Source organism: Pogona vitticeps, chromosome 2 (genome assembly GCF_051106095.1).
Source record: "Pogona vitticeps strain Pit_001003342236 chromosome 2, PviZW2.1, whole genome shotgun sequence".
In the NCBI taxonomy this organism is placed as follows: domain Eukaryota; kingdom Metazoa; phylum Chordata; class Lepidosauria; order Squamata; family Agamidae; genus Pogona; species Pogona vitticeps.
Window position 1 is genome coordinate 126,407,045 of NC_135784.1, and position 17,017 is coordinate 126,424,061.

Genomic DNA, 17,017 nt, shown 5'->3' on the forward strand with positions numbered 1-17,017 from the left:
TTGGCTTACCCCCTCCCCCCACACACACTTCAACTGTTTACTTCTTTCTCCTTTCCTGCCTTTTTCGGCCTACTCATTTTGACTCTCAGGCACATTAATGATTTCCTGCCTAAGTAAGCTACATCTTACCCAGATAGGTGCAGGCCGCAGTAGGGGACCCGACAATGCCAAGGAGTCCTTAAAATCTAAGTCTACATCAACAGAGGAACCCTCAACGGAGGCTAGCGAATTTGCCTCTGAGGAGATGACGTGCCAGCTCTACCTGCACAGACTCCGGGATCTCCTGATAGCCTCTCTGCTCCAACTGGCCATTTAGTGACTGTGCTACTGTCCAGTCCGGCCGTGGCCCTTTTAGCCCTACATGAGGGCGGGCATTTAACGTTCCAGAGTTGGAGCTTAAGTCTCTCTATCTCATGAGGAGAAGAGAGTGAAAAGGAGGCATGTCTCACCACACCCTCTCTATGAGCAACCATGAGAGAGACTGGTGAATCATTGATGGATGATTGTTTCAAGGGACCCTGCAGGAGTTAGGGCTCTGTCGCCCTGTCCCTAGGAGAAGAAGGGCCTTCTGTTGCCCCGGTCACCTTCCCTGACTGTCAGTGATTCCTCCTGACATGGGAAGCGCCTCTGTGTGTGAGTGCCGCACACCAACCCTCCTTCGTGCGCCTGCTCATGTAGCTGTGACTTCTGGAGGGAGCTGCACACCGAGGTTGTAGATGTGCCAGCAACATATGGTAAGGCTTGGGTTTTCCCTTTGGGGATACAATGGGCCCCTTCAGCTCCTGCGGCTAGCCCTGCATGTCACTGCTTTGCCTGTCTGGGGTAACGCCCTTGGGTGTTTGGTGTATTGGGCCTGATTTATCAGAGGCCTTGTTCACGTGGCTGCTATTTCCAAAACCAGGTGCCAAGGCGAAAGCTTTCTGGCAGCATTTGACAGCCCTAGTTTGCCTCTGAAAGGGGGGAGCTGCAGCAACGCCCACCACTAGCCCTGCTAGTCGGTGATATTCCTGCCTGGGGTAGCACCTGCAGGTGGCTGTTAATTTGGCACAAAACAGCCCTCTTTATCAATGGGCTGGCTCACAAAGTAGCCTGCGGCCCTGTCTCAGCTGCCGGTGCCCGCATAGGCTCATAGGGAAAGGACTCACAAGGGTCCACCCAAGAACCCTGCCGCTGTCAGGTAAGTCTGGAGAATTTTCCTCAGGTAGGTCCTGTCACGCTGACAAGGTTGCGTAGGACCAGTCCCTTTTGTTTGGGATAGGAGCTATAAGCTCTTGGCCACCATCACCATCCCGCTCTACCTGGCATCGTTCTGACCCATGGGATATGGAGTGCTTTATGCCTCCACATAGGCTTCACAGGTGTAGTGCTCCCTCGAACTCGGTAGCACAATGTTCGCAGCTTTGACCGAACCTGCTGTTAATCCATTCGGCCTTCTCCGTTCTATGACTGTTGAGCCTGTGCTTGGTCAGGCTTGTGCTAGGTCAGTCTTCTCCCCTGTTCATCAGGAGGGTTTTCCTTATCCAGGATTGGGACTTACATAAGTCACGGGGGGGTGGAAGAGTTTCCAACCAATCTTCCTATACCCCTCTTGGTTGTCGCAGATGGTCGCACTCTTTTACTGTTAACAGATGAGGAGTTCTTTAATTGGCGTTGTTACTTGTTTTGGGGTGCCATTTAGCCATTTACTCCTCTGCCATGGGGGATTATCATCACCACTTATGGAGTTTGGTGGTGCCAACCCTGTGGGTAGCTCCTGTGCACCCTTACAATTCAGGCTTCCCACATCACTAGGAGGCACTGTTGCAGGTGCATCACGAGTGCACTGCTGCTCAATATGCCTGAAAACCAGTGTCTAAGCAACTGACAGGTTAGGACCTGCCATTTGTTGGTGTATGGCTTTTTAGCCAGAAAAAAAGTTGTTATTCTTTATAACCTGCTCAGGCTCTAGAAGGCGACACAGTCATTGCGCTGTAACATCTGCAAGAGCCTGAAGATGTTCCCATCCACCTACAGCATTCTGGGAACATTAAAAGCCTCAACCCCAAAGTTACCAGCCGCCGCCCCTAGACATGTGGGAGGCAGTGCCTTGACCGGCAGAACTGCAGGTAGGACTGCAAAACTGAGCGGTCTTTTTACTTCTCTGTTGTTGACTAATCAATCTGTTTGACTCATTTCTATTATAGCTACCAGCTTTGCCACGATCTTCGATTTATGTTGAATCCATTAGGATCGACCTCAACATGGAGAAGATTTTTGTTCTTGTTTTTTCTCTACCATATCTACACTTCGGCAGGAAAAGATGCTTTCCAAATTCCAATCCATCTCATGTCGAGGCCCATTATGATCGAGCACGACCTGTCCCGGCTTCGAATTGACTATCTGCCAATTCTGGGCATAAGCTCGGATCTCACTCCTTGAACGAATCTCCATCCAATATGATGTGATCCATTATCATCCTCTGTCACCTTCAGTGTGGTTCTTTTCATTTGCACAGGTCACTTCTCGGTTCACCGCATCCCGTCGATTGGGAATGTAGGAACCGCCTTTTCCAGACCCGGCCATCACTTAGCTGAGCACTTACACTTCAATCACTTCTGCTCCATGTGGCCAACTATCAATCACGATAGGCGCCTACCTAGAGCAATTATGGTCTAAGATTCTACCTCACTTGGAATCCATTAAAACAGCTTAGAAATTCTCACTCTGAGACCATGACTCTAGCAAAGCAACACAGGATTGCTGCTAGACACGCAAAGAGCTTCAGTTGCTGTCGCATCCTTAGTATCTATAGAAGGCTCGCCTAGTCAGGATCCACTGGCTCATCAAGAAGGCAAAGGACAGAATTGAATGTCTTCCATTACATGGTACCAGTCTCTTCAGTCTTAGACTGGTGACACTAGAATTTTTTTTTACACAGAATAGGAAAACAGCTAAATTATATACGGGCCAACAGCCCTTTCGTCCTTCTTTCGGTTCTACCCATAGTCCATTCAACTATATCTGGAGTTTCAGCCTCCCAGACATTTCGGTTCATAAAAAATGTTACCACATCTCTCAAGGTTACATTATATAATTGTCTTTGTTCCTCTTTGAGTAACGTTAGACTTACTCTTTTGTCTATATCCTCCAGGAAGAGACCTCTGCCTCCTGAACAAACATGCCATATTCCAAGTTCCTACATCTGGCTTATGCAATGGCTTCTACTTCTATGCTATTATATACATAGAAAGGACAGAGGCATCTGTCCCGTCCTTGGTCTCAGAAATCTTTTCATGTGTATTCTACCGTAGGTTTCATATTCCACCCTCAACACTATTATCTAATCAGTAATTCCTAAGGTTTCACTACCATTTGATTTTTCAACATCTGCAAGGTCTTTCAGATGGTACAGGGCATCAGTTTGATAATAACCTTCCCCTGCAAAATATGGACATCTACCTGTACTGGTACTATGGCATATATTTTTCTTTAAAAAAAAAAAAAAAGAACTAGCAAACATCTCCCCAGATTTATGACCTCCACGGCTTCAGTGCTAAAGCAATACAGACTCAGCCTTGAACCACTCCAATAGTGGTATCTTTTGCTGTTTGACCAAGTAGAGGATCCTTAATCCAAGTAACTGCAAGTTCGGTTCTGTCACCGTTGGGAAGTACCGACCTTCGATGTATTCACTGGGGTCCGTATGCCGACTACAGGTTTTATTGCTCCTGTGCAGGTGCGGATGGAAACACTGTCGGGGACATTTTCATATGGCAGTGGACAGGGAATCTGCCATAACTCTTCCCTCCGATACCTTTTATTCTACGGATTTTCCATCACCATAATTCCTAATCAAACATGATCCAAATATCTTTGATGACCAAGGTAGTCCTAGTTCGCCTGTCTCAGATTGATATAGACAGGCACATGTGAGTTCCCTCTGGTGACTTACCTCCTATCTTTGGAGGGAAGGATGATCTACCATCCGCATCTATTGGCCATGAACTTGCCAACCTGGAAAATACTCCCACTTTGGCATCAGTGCTCGATCAAGCTCGAAAACCATAAACTCGATGTCGATTTGTAAATAAATGAAATCTTTATTAAATATAATGAAACAAAGAACTACCTTACCAACTTTCTTTGAAACTGTTGCCTACTTGGCTTTCTATTTATGCTTTAACATGTTATATATCTGCTACTGCTGCCCATTAACCAGATGATTCTGGTACGTAGGACTTTTGTCTCATTCTAGGGTCAAACATCTTTTCACAGGACTCAGTACCACCTGTCCTCCATGTAAACACATTGTTCCTCAATGGTCTATAGATCATTCTAAATTCACTCATGTGCCCGCCATTCGAACCCATTTTCTCTTCAAATGCGAAATTACTTACTTTGAACAGCCTTCCTAGTGGCTGTCATATCTGCCAAGGGAACATGGGAAATAGCTGGATTGTGATTCGATCCACCTTTTATTCAATTTCCTGATAACGTGACTTCCTACCTTAATGTCTCATTTCTGACCTATTCGACTAGTTTTCATGTTTATCTGTGCTTCATCTTACCATCATTCTTCAGATCACCATCATCTCCTCTAGAGCACATGCTCCACAATAATTATGTAAGACGCTCACCAGCATTTTGTCTGGACACTGCCAGAGCTTCTAAACAGATGACAGGCTTTTTATGCTTTCATTCTTTTCATTTCGAAAGTCCAGTTTCAACCTATCCATCTCTAGATCGATGGTCCACACTGTATCTATGGCTTGCCAGTGGTCAGACGAGTCACCGTCTAATCAGCTTTAGCCTCGCTCCATGGAGTGCTGTCTACCTTGGCTGCATCCAGAGTAGAATCGAGATTGTTGACATTACCGTGCAGCAATATGATCCATGCCATCTACCTTTGTGGGGCACTACTGGCTACATGTAGGTACACGCAGTAACACTGGATTTGGCAGAAATGTGTTGACATCCTTCCTACCGTGACGTCCCACCTGCCAATAAGTAAGCTTGCCAGTCACCCATCTGTGTGTATTCACAGAGGCCACGAAGAAGAAAGAAAGGTTACTTACCTGTAACCATGGTTCTTCGAGTGGACCTCTGTGAATTCACACTACCCGCCCATCCTCCCCTCTGTCCGTCATGGGTATCTTATTGTTGTATAACTCTCGTGCCCGGCGGACAAATTGCAGGAACTGAGGGGAATCTTGGGTGGGAGGAGCTTGTGCCTCATGGGGGATCATACCATAAAATTGTTACTTTTAGCTCTGGAATGCTCCGAGAATGTCAGCGCAGGCGCAGACTAAACCCATATGTGTGAATTCACAGAGGTCCACTCGAAGAACCATGGTTACAGGTAAGTAACCTTTCTTTTCCCAAGATGAACGGAGTCCTTTATGTGTTACTTCTATTTTCCAAATCACAAATACATTCTCAGCAGCTCAGTCCCTCTGTTTTGATTAAATGGCAATAAATATACTAGCCAGTAAAATGATTCAAATAGTCCCTAAAAGCCTTTCACGTAAAAATAAGACTCCACTGGAACTTTATGTTGAGTAACTCAACATAAAGTTAGGTTCACACTCACTCTGTGTATAGAGGGAGTGTGAACCCATGAGCTCACCAAGCACAAACTTGGATATTTCATTGGTAATTTATACTTGAACATAAGAAGGAGAGAGCACATCTCTTTCCAAGTAAGCAGTGTAAGCATGAATGAGTCTCTAGAATGAATAAATTTATTGTCTTACAAAAATCATTGTCTAGAAATACGGGTACAAGGAAAAAAGGTATTTGCAGTCTGATGCCTGGTGGTCAACAGCCAGTTATGATTAAGAAATACCCAAATGCACAAAAACAAAAGCTTTGTAACATATGTTAAAGCTTTTAACCAAAGGGGAAAAAATACTTTTTCAAGCATGTTGCAAGAGATCAAGATTTCATACTTAACACTGATTCATCCTTATCACTGAATACCAATAATACCACTTGGACTAGAAGAGGTGTAACATGATATGAAAAACAAAAATTATTACATTAAATCATTGTTATAGGCAAATATATGTAACATTGTCTTAGTACTGTAGTGTCTAAGGCACTTTCTGTAAATGTCAGTTCCTAGCTACGAAAACAAGATACTAGCTAGATGCAATTAACACTGTCCAAATGAAGCTGAAAAGAGGGAGAGGGTAACTCCATTGGTGTGTTCATTTTACAGGCAGTATGAACGTGCTACCCTCTGACAGATACACAGATGGACACCAAGATAGCAGGCAAGAGTTTCAGCTCTCGAATGTTAACACTCCCGTCCCCAGTAATTCAGAAAGAAAAAAAGTCAATGCTGGTGCAAGAGGAGAGGGTAATCTAATTTCCATGCTGAGGCTATCCAGTTTCCACTGAGCATTGTGAGCAGGTAGAAAGTAGTTAGAAACCTAATTGGCCTCTCTGTCAGGACTTAGTAATCACCAAGTCAAGGAGCAGAAGAACAGAGGATTGTCTGAGGGTGGGATAGGATGCGAAGGGTTCAATAAGTATCATCAAAAATTGGCTGGTATGATACTAGTAGTTTTGCTCCTCTAATCCACAGGTTTTACCCCAGAAGCCCCCAGGGCATTTTCACAGTCAGTGAGCTGATTTAAAGTCGGTCACAGAATGATAGGAAAAGGGAGCAGCCAGGCCCTGCAAAGGAGCAGGAACAAGGCGAAAAAAGAAATGGAGTGCCATGGCTGTACAAGTAAGCATGCATAGAAAAAAGTCAGAGCCAGCTGCCAGGAACGTCTGTCCGGCACAGCATATTAGAAGGGGGGGGGAAGAAGCACCCTCCTGTCACCCAGGGTCTTAGAAAGTTGATTTACAATGGATACCTCAAAACAAAAAGCACTGAACAGAGACATTTTAATATATGTAAGAAGCAGTGGTACCTATTTCCCATACCGGGTACAACATGGCAAAGCCAGTCAGCAATATTCTGAAGCTGACCTGCAACGTATGACTTAGTACTGTGCCCATTTTGCCAAAGGCAAGTCTGCAGCCACAAGGCAATTTGGTGGCCAATAAGGTTATCATCCTCCCTTCCAAATGCATATAAGGAAAGGCCAGCTATACAACATGATGGAGCACTCTCTACTCTGTCTGCACAACCTGAGGCTCGGCGATATCACTGCCTTTACTCTCTGCGTCGTCATCTGAAAGCTCCAGGGAAGCTCCTTCAATGTGCAGTTGGCGCCTTCCAGATCGGCTGGATGAGAAGGTGATTGGCCCGCCCCTCCTGTAAAAGCATGAAAGAAGTGACTCCTGGAGTACTTCGTCCTTTATGCAGCGTCAAGTTTCATTCAGTAACCCACTCTTGTGCAGCAACAACAACATGAAGTAAAACTCCTGACCCAGCTGCCACAATGTTTCTGTTTGGTTCCTCCCCTCAATTTCTGAAGCACATTAGGGCAAACTGTCAGGGACCAGGGAAGAGAGAGAGAGGAGTAACTAGAACATATGGATCCAATAAATCCCACTAGGCTCCTACTCTTGATTTGGCTGTCCTCAAGGCACTTGCCCACACTCTCCTCTCTTCTGACTCACCTTAACCTGTTTTTCAGAGTGCTGACCTCCCTGCTAAGGCCCTCATTGGCTTCAGTGGCATCATCCAGTTCACGCTGGAGCTTACGGCGTGAGGCATTAGCACGTGTGGCTTCCTCCTCTGCCTCTTCCAGTTGGCGTTTCAGCTGTTTCATTCTAGCATTGGCCTTCTCCATCTAAGGAACACCACCAGAAACAAGGCCTCAATAAGAAAGCATCATTAAGACATACCAGGCAAGCTTAGAGCTTTGGTCAGCCTTCTGCCCCAATCTAAGCAATGCAGGGGCGTGTCTCTTCCTCAAGACATGGGACATTCAAGCTATATCTACCAAGGCATGCATGCCAAGCTGTTTTCAAGGATTTGTCTACCTTCATGAGACAACTAGTACTGACGAACTAGGCTGCCTGGGCATCTCATCTCAGTGAAGACAGAACAAAACCTGTGTGGGACACTTCTCAGGAAAACAAAGAGATAGCCCTGCTTCAAGCCAATGGGTAGGAGACGTCGCATGCTGCAGAAATGCTCACCATTCAGAATGCTTGTCATTTGCAAGTGATGTAGACATAGTCAAGTACAATTAACAGCAATACTGACAGTCATTAGTTTACACAGGCTTCTATGGCTCTAGGTATAACTGAATGTAAATCGCAGCAACAGAACAGCTGCACAGCATTCCCATAACTGATACTTGTGGCAGACTGCTTCAAGAACCACAGGGCAATGATGTGCACTAGCAATTACTGCATTTACTAGCTGGGTATGTAAATCACATGCAAGTTTATCAATGAATTAGGGAAACAGAGCAGCTAGTTCCTCACCTGTTCCTTGTATTGGTCTGCATGTCGGCGTTCATCTTCCACCTGCATGAATACTTCCTTGAGCTTCTTCTCTGTGCGGCGTACCAGCTTATTGGCTGCTGCTCTCTCTCTAAGGAAATTCAACAGAGACAACTCACTCACCCCAACATCAGAAAGAGGCCAGATTCTGTAGCAGGGGTGGGAAATATGTGAGCTTCCAGATCTTTTCACTAGAATTCCAAATGATGTTCTATCGCTAACTCTTCCTGCTATAGCTGATGTAAGCTGTTGTGAAACAACATCTAGAGGGCCACATGATCTCACACCCTGCTGTATGCATTCGCGCAGCCTGAATCCACATGTATGTCTATTGAAGCTGGAGTGCATATAGGATATCAGCCCTGGTAAAGTACTTGATACTCTGGTCTGGTAGGACACAACATCAAAAATAATTTCTAGCCAAGAGCAAAGAAAAATTACTAGGAGAATCCAGTGTCTTTGGGAATCTATAGGATCAAGTTACACACAAATCAGTGCCAGAACAGTAAACCATGCTGTCAAAAATTAACACCTGCACTCAGGAATGAAACCTTGCACTTTATTCTGATTGATGTGAAGTACACAGGTTTGGCTTTACCTCTTCATACTTGCTGAAGAAGCAGAGAATCTTCTAATATGTTTGCACACCCACCCACTTTTCTCTCCCCAGTTTTGAACCATGAACATTCTTAAGACAGAAGACCAGTTACCCAGAAAAACAGGTAAGAACAACAGCAGGGAAGTTCCTCGGCTATTTGGTGTTTATGGACTGTGATACAGGTAGGCATGTGCAGTCCACAAAGAGACTGTAGATGCCAAACTAAAAGAGGGGAAGGGGGCCACTAAACTACCAGATGCTTTGGACTTTAATTCCCACCAGAACCATTTGGCATGCTGGAAGCTTCCCCCTCACCTCTGAGTAAAGGACATTTCTGAGGTAAGTACCCATGTTTCTTTTCAGAGGCATTCAGCTTGAAATGTGAAAAAGCAAAATTATGGCCTGGGTAACATGAGTGCATGTTTCCTGACATGAGTTCTGAAACACTCTCCTTCCATGAAATGCTTCTACAGAGGTGTAACTGTCTAGCCTGCAATGTTCTTCAGCTTTGCTTGCTCAGGTACGAAACAGAACCTTTTTTGACACTTCACTGAACGAGCCACTGCTCAGGTGGAATATATTATAACGATGAGGGGACCAGACATACGCTGCCCTCCCTATGTGACAGCTGTCTTCCCCAACACAGTTGCTCTCCAAATGTTTTGGCCTTTAATTACCAGGATTCCTCGCCGTTGGGCAAATTCAGTGGAGGTGATGGAGAGGTTCCAGTCCAAAAAACTATTAGGTTAGGAAAACCTATGCTACAGTACAGAGACATTTTGCAACATGCTGTAAAATGATGTTTATTGTTTAAAACAACCCTTATACTATAGCAGTGCAAGCCTTGACCCACTGAGCAATGGCAAAAGTAGAAACCCTTTTCCCAGTGAAAGCAGGGTGAAGGCAGACAGAAAGGCTATCTGATTGTCTGATTATGGTTTTGTACTGAGTGCATAATTAGAGAGGGCTAGACATATTTAATCTGTGCTAGATGGGTTTGGAAGCTTTGAGAATTTGGAACAGAAGAAAGGAAAAATGAGTTTCTGAAATCAATGGCATTAATGAGTTAAACCTCAATGAAGAGTGTGGTCTAAAGATCATAATGTTCTAATGGAAAATATATAGCTGGGTCTTTGACAGTACAAGAGCTGGTCTTTTTTACGTTCTGAACTATTGGTATTGTCACTAGAAAACCACCTTGAGGGACAGTACTATTGACACCATCGGTTTTAGCAGCTTCAAAGGAGGCTTTGTTGGGTCTTAAGAAACTGGAAAGTAGCGCACATCTCCCCAATACATAAAGCAGGGATGGAAAGGACACAGATTAAGAACTACAGACCGATCTCTCTTCTGAATGTTGATTATAAGATATATCTGACCATCTGAGCAACTAGATTAAAGAAGGTACAGTGGTGCCTCGCACAACGAGTGCCTCACACAACGATGAATTCACACAACGATGCCTTTTTCTGTTAAATTTGCTGCCTCACACAGCGATGTTTCCTATGGGGGATTTTCACACAACGATCTCCCTTTTCGCTCCTGTAAAAGTGTCTTACAATGTTTGGACGCTGTTTTAAATGATTGCAATGGTTAGTCCACCTCCTGAAACCTATGCAAACTGATTTTGGTGTTGTTCTGACACTTCGTTAATTTATGATGATTTTTTGTTTTTTCTCCATAGGAAACCATTGGATGGTCTGTCTAATGGTTTCCAATGGAAAAAACAAAAAATCATCATAAATTAACGAAGTGTCAGAACAACACCAAAATCAGTTTGCATAGGTTTCAGGAGGTGGACTAACCATTGCAATCATTTAAAACAGCTTCCAAACATTGTAAGACACTTTTACAGGAGCGAAAAGGGAGGTCGGGAAAGGGCTCTTTGATCTCCGTTTGCCTTTTAAAGTTCTTCCCGACCTCCCTTTTCGCTCCTGTAAAAGTGTCTTACAATGTTTGGAAGCTGTTTTAAATGATTGCAATGGTTAGTCCACCTCCTGAAACCTATGCAAACTGATTTTGGTGTTGTTCTGACACTTCGTTAATTTATGATGATTTTTTGTTTTTTCCATTGGAAACCATTAGACAGACCATCCAACGGTTTCCTATGGAGAAAAAACAAAAAATCATCATAAATTAACGAAGTGTCAGAACAACACCAAAATCAGTTTGCATAGGTTTCAGGAGGTGGACTAACCATTGCAATCATTTAAAACAGCGTCCAAACATTGTAAGACACTTTTACAGGAGCGAAAAAGGACTTCGCAAAGGCATTGAAATGTATTGAGTCGGCTTCAATACATTCCAATATAGGAAACATTGTTTCACTCAACGATGTTTCCTATGGGGATTTTTACTGAACGATGGCAATCCGTTCCAATTGGAACGGATTAACTGGTTTTCAATGCATTCCTATGAGAAATGGTGTTTCACAGAACGATGTTTCACACAACGTTGATTTTTTTGGAACCAATTAACATCGTTGTGTGAGGCACCACTGTACTTACTGAAATGATACATAGGGATCAAACAAACTTCATTCCCAAATGGGAACTTACATCAAATATAAGATCAATAATAGACATTTTGGAATATTGTGAAACACATCCAGAAAAACAAATCATGCTGACCTTCCTAGATGGGGAAAAAGCATTTGATAATGTGAACTGCTAGTTTATGCTACTGCAATTAAAGAAGATGGGGGTAGGAGGAAATTTTCTACAAGCAATTAAAGCAATATACACAAAACAGAAGGCTAAGATCAAAGTCAATTGTCAAATAACTGAAGATATGCAAATCGAACAAGGCATGAGGCAGGGCTACCCTCTCTGTTGCTATTTATTCTAACCTTAGAAATTCTGAATAGACAAATAAGAGGAAATAATGGAATTAGAGGCCTCAGAATCAGGGAAGAAGAATATAAGTTACAAGCATATACTGATAACTTAAGCACTGATATTAGAAAATCCCCTGGACAGTATGGAAGAACTATTGGGAACAATATAAGAGTTTGGAGCTGTTGCAGGACTTAAAATAAACTACCAAAAAAACTAAATTTCTGACTAAAATGTAAATAGAGAGGATGTGGACAAATTGATAATGAAAACTGGTTTTGAGGAGGTACAAAAGGTTAATATTTAGGTGTCATTATTACAAAAAAAAACAAAACCCTTCACGGATTGCTGCCTTGTCGTGGCGAAGGGGCTTGAGTAACTCAGGGAAGCTATGGGCTAATCCGTGCAGGGACACCCAAGACGGACAGGACATAGTGGAGAGTTCTGACTAAACGCAATCCACCTTGAGTAGGAAATGGCAATGCCACTCCAGTATCTTTGCCAAGAATGCCCCATGATCAGAAACAAAAGGCTAAAAGATATGATGCTGGAAGATGGGCCCCTCAGGTCGGAAGGCGTCCAACATGCTACTAAGGAAGAGTGGAGGACAAGTACAAGTAGCTCCAGAGCTAATGAAGTGGTTGGGCCAAAGCCGAAAGGACGCTCAGCTGTGGACGCGCCTGGAAGTGAAAGGAACGTCCGATGCTGCAAAGAAAAATACTGCACAGGAACCTGGAATGAAGACAGAAGGGCTTGGCGTGCTCTGGTCCATGGGGTCATGAAGAGTCGGACACGACTTAATGATCAAACAACAACAACAACATATCTCCCCTTAGTCTTCTTTTCTCAAGGCTTTAAGAAGCTCTGTTGTACAGTTTTCATGCAGCTATACCTTCTGCTGAAGAGGAATAATGGTTGCGCTGAAGTTAAATATATTAACTCTGCGAATAGGGACATCTTGGCCAAAACAAAATAACAAGGCTGAAAAATAAGGGCTTTTCCTAGTGATTAGTTGTCTGAGAGGGATTTTTAAATGAAGTGTTGTGCCATGTTGCTTTATATGTGTTTTTGGTGCTGATTTTATCTACCACTTTTAATGTGATGTTTGTTTGGTTCTTTCTTAACATTTGTATAATACTGCTTTTAGCTTTTAAACACTGTCTTTTAACAGTGTAAGCAGCTTTGGTTCCTTTTTAAGCAAAAAGGAAGGACAGAATATAACAAACAAACAAACATTATGCTTCAGATCTTATGCAAGAGCTCTGCTAGACAGTTGGCAGAAAGGCCTGGGAATAGACTACTGTCACCAGATCTGCCACTTCTCTTCATTTTTGCTGGAAACCTAGGAAAGAACCTTGGAGTTTTGCCTTCATGCAAATAGTGAAGGGGTCAATGCTAAGGTAAAGGGGTGAAGTATTCTAACATAACTTTAAATGTAAACTGATGAACCTAGGAATATAAACAGTATTAAAAATTCTAATTGTAAGATTCCCCTGTCTCTTGAACACATAAGAAGAAACTACATCTACCCAGAATGTCTTGAACAACAGAAAAGAAATGGCAATTACCTCAAGATCATGCTAACCTCTACATTGGATCTTAACTTCTTGTGTTCACAGGCCCTTACTGAATGTCTATTTAGCTTTATTAATAGCTGCCAGAAAAGAAAATCTATTATCATTTCCACAAATTAGAAAGCTACTATTCCAGAACTGAATCACAATTCCCCCTCCTGAAAGCACTGTTTTCTGTGAGACTTGCTTACTTTGCCTCCTGTTCCAGCTGTTCTTCCAGCTGTCCAATCTTGGCCTCCAGTGCCGAAATAGTTGCCTTGAACTTGGATTTTACTGAACCTTCCAGTTCTTGCAGCTTGGCTTTCAACTCTTTGTTGTGCCGCTCTAGCTGCTGGCGTGCATTCTCACTCTTCTGGGCAGCACTTCGCTCTGCAGCCAGCTCAGAGTTCAGCGTGTCAACCTATAAGAAGGAAAAAACAATTATTTAGAAGATAACCTCTATTTACTTAGTTGTGTAAACAAAAGTTCAGAGCATGCCCAATGGGTTACCTGCAAAGTGGTTTTGCGAAAACGGTCATTGAGGAGCTCCATGTTGCTCTGCTCTTCCTCAAGTTCCTCCTCCAGCTGTGCAATGCGGGCTTCCAGGCGGCGTTTCTCGTCAAGCAAGGCAGATCTACAGAAAAAGATGTCACTGAAGATCACTACAAATTCAAGCCAAGAACTTCTGATGAACAGGGACAAGCCCCACAACATCTGGAGACACAGAATTCTTACACTGCACAATGGCTGCTCTAAAGACCATCTCATGCAACTTACTTTCCAGAGGCACTGTTGGCAATTTCATCAGCCAGCTCATCCCGCTCCTGTTCTGCGTGACGTCTTGCTCTTTCAGAGGCAGCAAGCTCCTGAAAATATATTTATTAGCATCTCACTGGTCTGGGCAAGCAAGAACATTTTCAAACATTTGATAAAAAGCTACCCCATCATTCTCAGTGATTACTCCATTACTACATGAACTAATTCTTCCCAGGGTATATTCACTGCTCCCCTTCCTGAGTGCACTTCCATCTCCTGGACCAAACTATCCTTTTCTTCCACAATGGGAGAGGGGTTGGGGAAGGGATTTGTTGTTCACACTTGATTGTATCAATTCCTTGAAGAGTGTTCCAATTAAAATAACTACTTCTTTAACTAACGTTTTCAATAGTTGAAGATTAAAATGTTCTTACCTCCAAAGTTCTGACTTTAAATTTAAGTATATCACATTAAATTGGTATTAGTATGAACATCCATGAGGTTCATTACACCATACCTCTTGCAGTTGAAGAATTTCTGCTTCTAAACTTTTGAGCTTCTTTTCATTTTCTTTTGACTGAGCAAAAATTTCATCTCTAGATGCCCGGGCCTCTTCTAGTTCACGCTGATAATCTTTCATCTGAGCCTATAATTTAAAGATAATAGAGATACATTTAAAAAACAAACCTGACATCAGCCATAGTACATTCCACAAATTCTGGAATCTGCTTTCATGAAATGCTATTCCCATATCCTACAACAGTAAGAAGTGGGAACCAATTCTCTTCTTTCCGTCTGTCTGAAGATAACACAAAGCTATTAGGAAAAATAGTTTAATACAAATGGTGTGGAGTTTTTAATACAGTATCTATCAAGATTTATAAAATGTTGCACACCTGCAGCTTGCGCAACTGCTTGATTGCCTCATCGCGAGCCTTGTTTGCAGCTTCAATCTGAGCTTCCAGATCTTTCAGATCTGCCTCCATTTTCTTCTTGGATGCCACAGCCAAAGCCCGCTGCTTCCTCTCGTCTTCCAATTCAGCTTCTAGCTCCCGAACCTACAGAGTTAAAAAAACCAAAAAACAAGCAAGACAGTAAGACATCGGAAAATGCCTCTAGCAAACCATGGAAGTGGCTGAAGTGAGGGATGCTTCATTTCCTACTTGATACATTCTAGCAATTTTTCTGAACAAAAACAAATATTATAGGCTGTTTTCCTTATCTGGAAGCCATAAGGAAAACTCTGTGACAACGCTCATTAGCAGTTCCAGAGACTGTGCTAAACGAAAAGCCAAGTACAAATAACATAAGGTACAATACTATACAATGGTGTAGGATAAAATGTTTTCACCTACTCGGGCATTTTATGAGCAGTTTTTCATTGAGAACTAGTTCTCCCTTGATCCATAACTCCTGTACATAAGCTAATCTTGCAGTTTATTAAATTGTTCTATGGCAAAAGCTATTAACCATAATTATTAACCTCATACTGAGATTAACAAATGGCACTCTTGTTCATGGTGCATGTGTTCGCCAAATGAAGACAATAAGGCCTTGTATCATCTCATTAGTTCTTCAAACAAAAATGAAAAGTAATTTACAAACTGCTATGCAAAAAAAAAAAAAAAAGCTAAGAGCTATAATGACTTAATAATGTGTTTTGCCACACAGTACAGATCAAAAAGCATCCAAGACTTTGGTGTATTTATTGAACTGGAACTCACAAGCCAGGTTTTTAAAAAAATTCTATGGGAAATAAAGCCTGTCTGTGTATCCATCCTTAGTTCTCACTTATATGAGATTTTGGTTTGGAAAGGGGGTTCAGAACACAATTAGAAATGGGCACCAACCTTGATTCGGAGGTTTGTTGACACAGCACCCCAGCCAGTTCCCCTACTCACCAGGTGGCATGTGCTGCTTTTCCCTCCAATTTTCACTACTGTTCAGTCGCAGCAGGAGTGCATGCTTCCTTCCTCCACATCCTCCACCAGCTGCCCACTCAGACAAGGAGGCAGGGCAGGGATTCCTACAGCACTGCCTTTGAGTGAGCAGCTGCTGGAGGAGGCAGAGAAGGAAAGTGCACACTCCTACTGTGACTGGACAATAGCACAAAGAGGAAGGAAAGAGCAGCAGACATCAGCTGGTGAGTGGGAGAGCAGGCTGGAGGGGTGGGTGAAGGCACCTGTGGTGCCGCACTGATGAATCAGCACAAACCTCGAAACTGAGGTTTGTGCCCATCTCTAAACACAGTTCTTAATGTCCTTTGTTAAATAATAAAGCCCCAATCTTGAATTGAATCCACAGAGAGATTGTTTACCTGCTGCTGGTAGTGTTTATGATTCAATCTGACCGCTCCCGTCAAAACCAAGCAGTGAAATTCAGAACCAACTAACATTTCTACGACTTCTTGAACTAAGATCTAGCCAGGGGGCCCTTTTGAAAGAGCCGTCCCTCAAGGAGGTAAGAGGGACGGCTTGTAGACAAAGGGCCTTTTCGGCAGCTGCCCCCAGACGATGGAATGCCCTCCCGACTGAGATTCGTCTGGCGCCGACACTGATGACATTTCGGCACCAGGTCAAAACCTTCCTGTTCCAGAAGGCGTTGAACTGAAATAATATTAGCTGTGGGTCCGATGGCAATTTTATATATATTTTAATTGTATTTTAATTGTTACAAATCTTTATTGTATTTTAAATGCTGTAAGCCACCCAGAGACCTTTGGGTAGTGTGGGCGGCATATAAATTAAATAAATAAATAAATAAATAATAAAATAAACTAAACACCATTAAAGCAAATTAAACTACAGACCATCTGAAGCATATTAAAGAGTCATGCAAAGATAGATTAAACTTGGTAACATAAGATAAAGCTGGTGAGAGGATAT

At 42.9% G+C, this 17,017-nt stretch overlaps 1 protein-coding gene across 4 annotated transcripts in view; it reads right to left on the reverse strand.

Annotated features, from left to right (window-relative positions):
* Positions 1 to 5,698: 5,698 nt before the first annotated feature.
* MYH10 (myosin heavy chain 10) overlaps positions 5,699 to 17,017 on the reverse strand; it is a 110,543-nt gene continuing 99,224 nt past the window's right edge. For all 4 annotated transcript variants that reach the window (XM_020796352.3, XM_020796351.3, XM_020796349.3 and 1 more), the window contains 8 exons: positions 15,029 to 15,190; positions 14,650 to 14,778; positions 14,154 to 14,242; positions 13,887 to 14,010; positions 13,589 to 13,797; positions 8,374 to 8,482; positions 7,558 to 7,730; positions 5,699 to 7,249 (listed from right to left, as the gene is read on the reverse strand). In XM_020796352.3, coding sequence (XP_020652011.1) covers positions 7,105 to 7,249; positions 7,558 to 7,730; positions 8,374 to 8,482; positions 13,589 to 13,797; positions 13,887 to 14,010; positions 14,154 to 14,242; positions 14,650 to 14,778; positions 15,029 to 15,190 — 1,140 coding nt within the window. In that variant the 3' untranslated portion in view covers positions 5,699 to 7,104. The remainder of the gene's footprint in view (positions 7,250 to 7,557; positions 7,731 to 8,373; positions 8,483 to 13,588; positions 13,798 to 13,886; positions 14,011 to 14,153; positions 14,243 to 14,649; positions 14,779 to 15,028; positions 15,191 to 17,017) is intronic.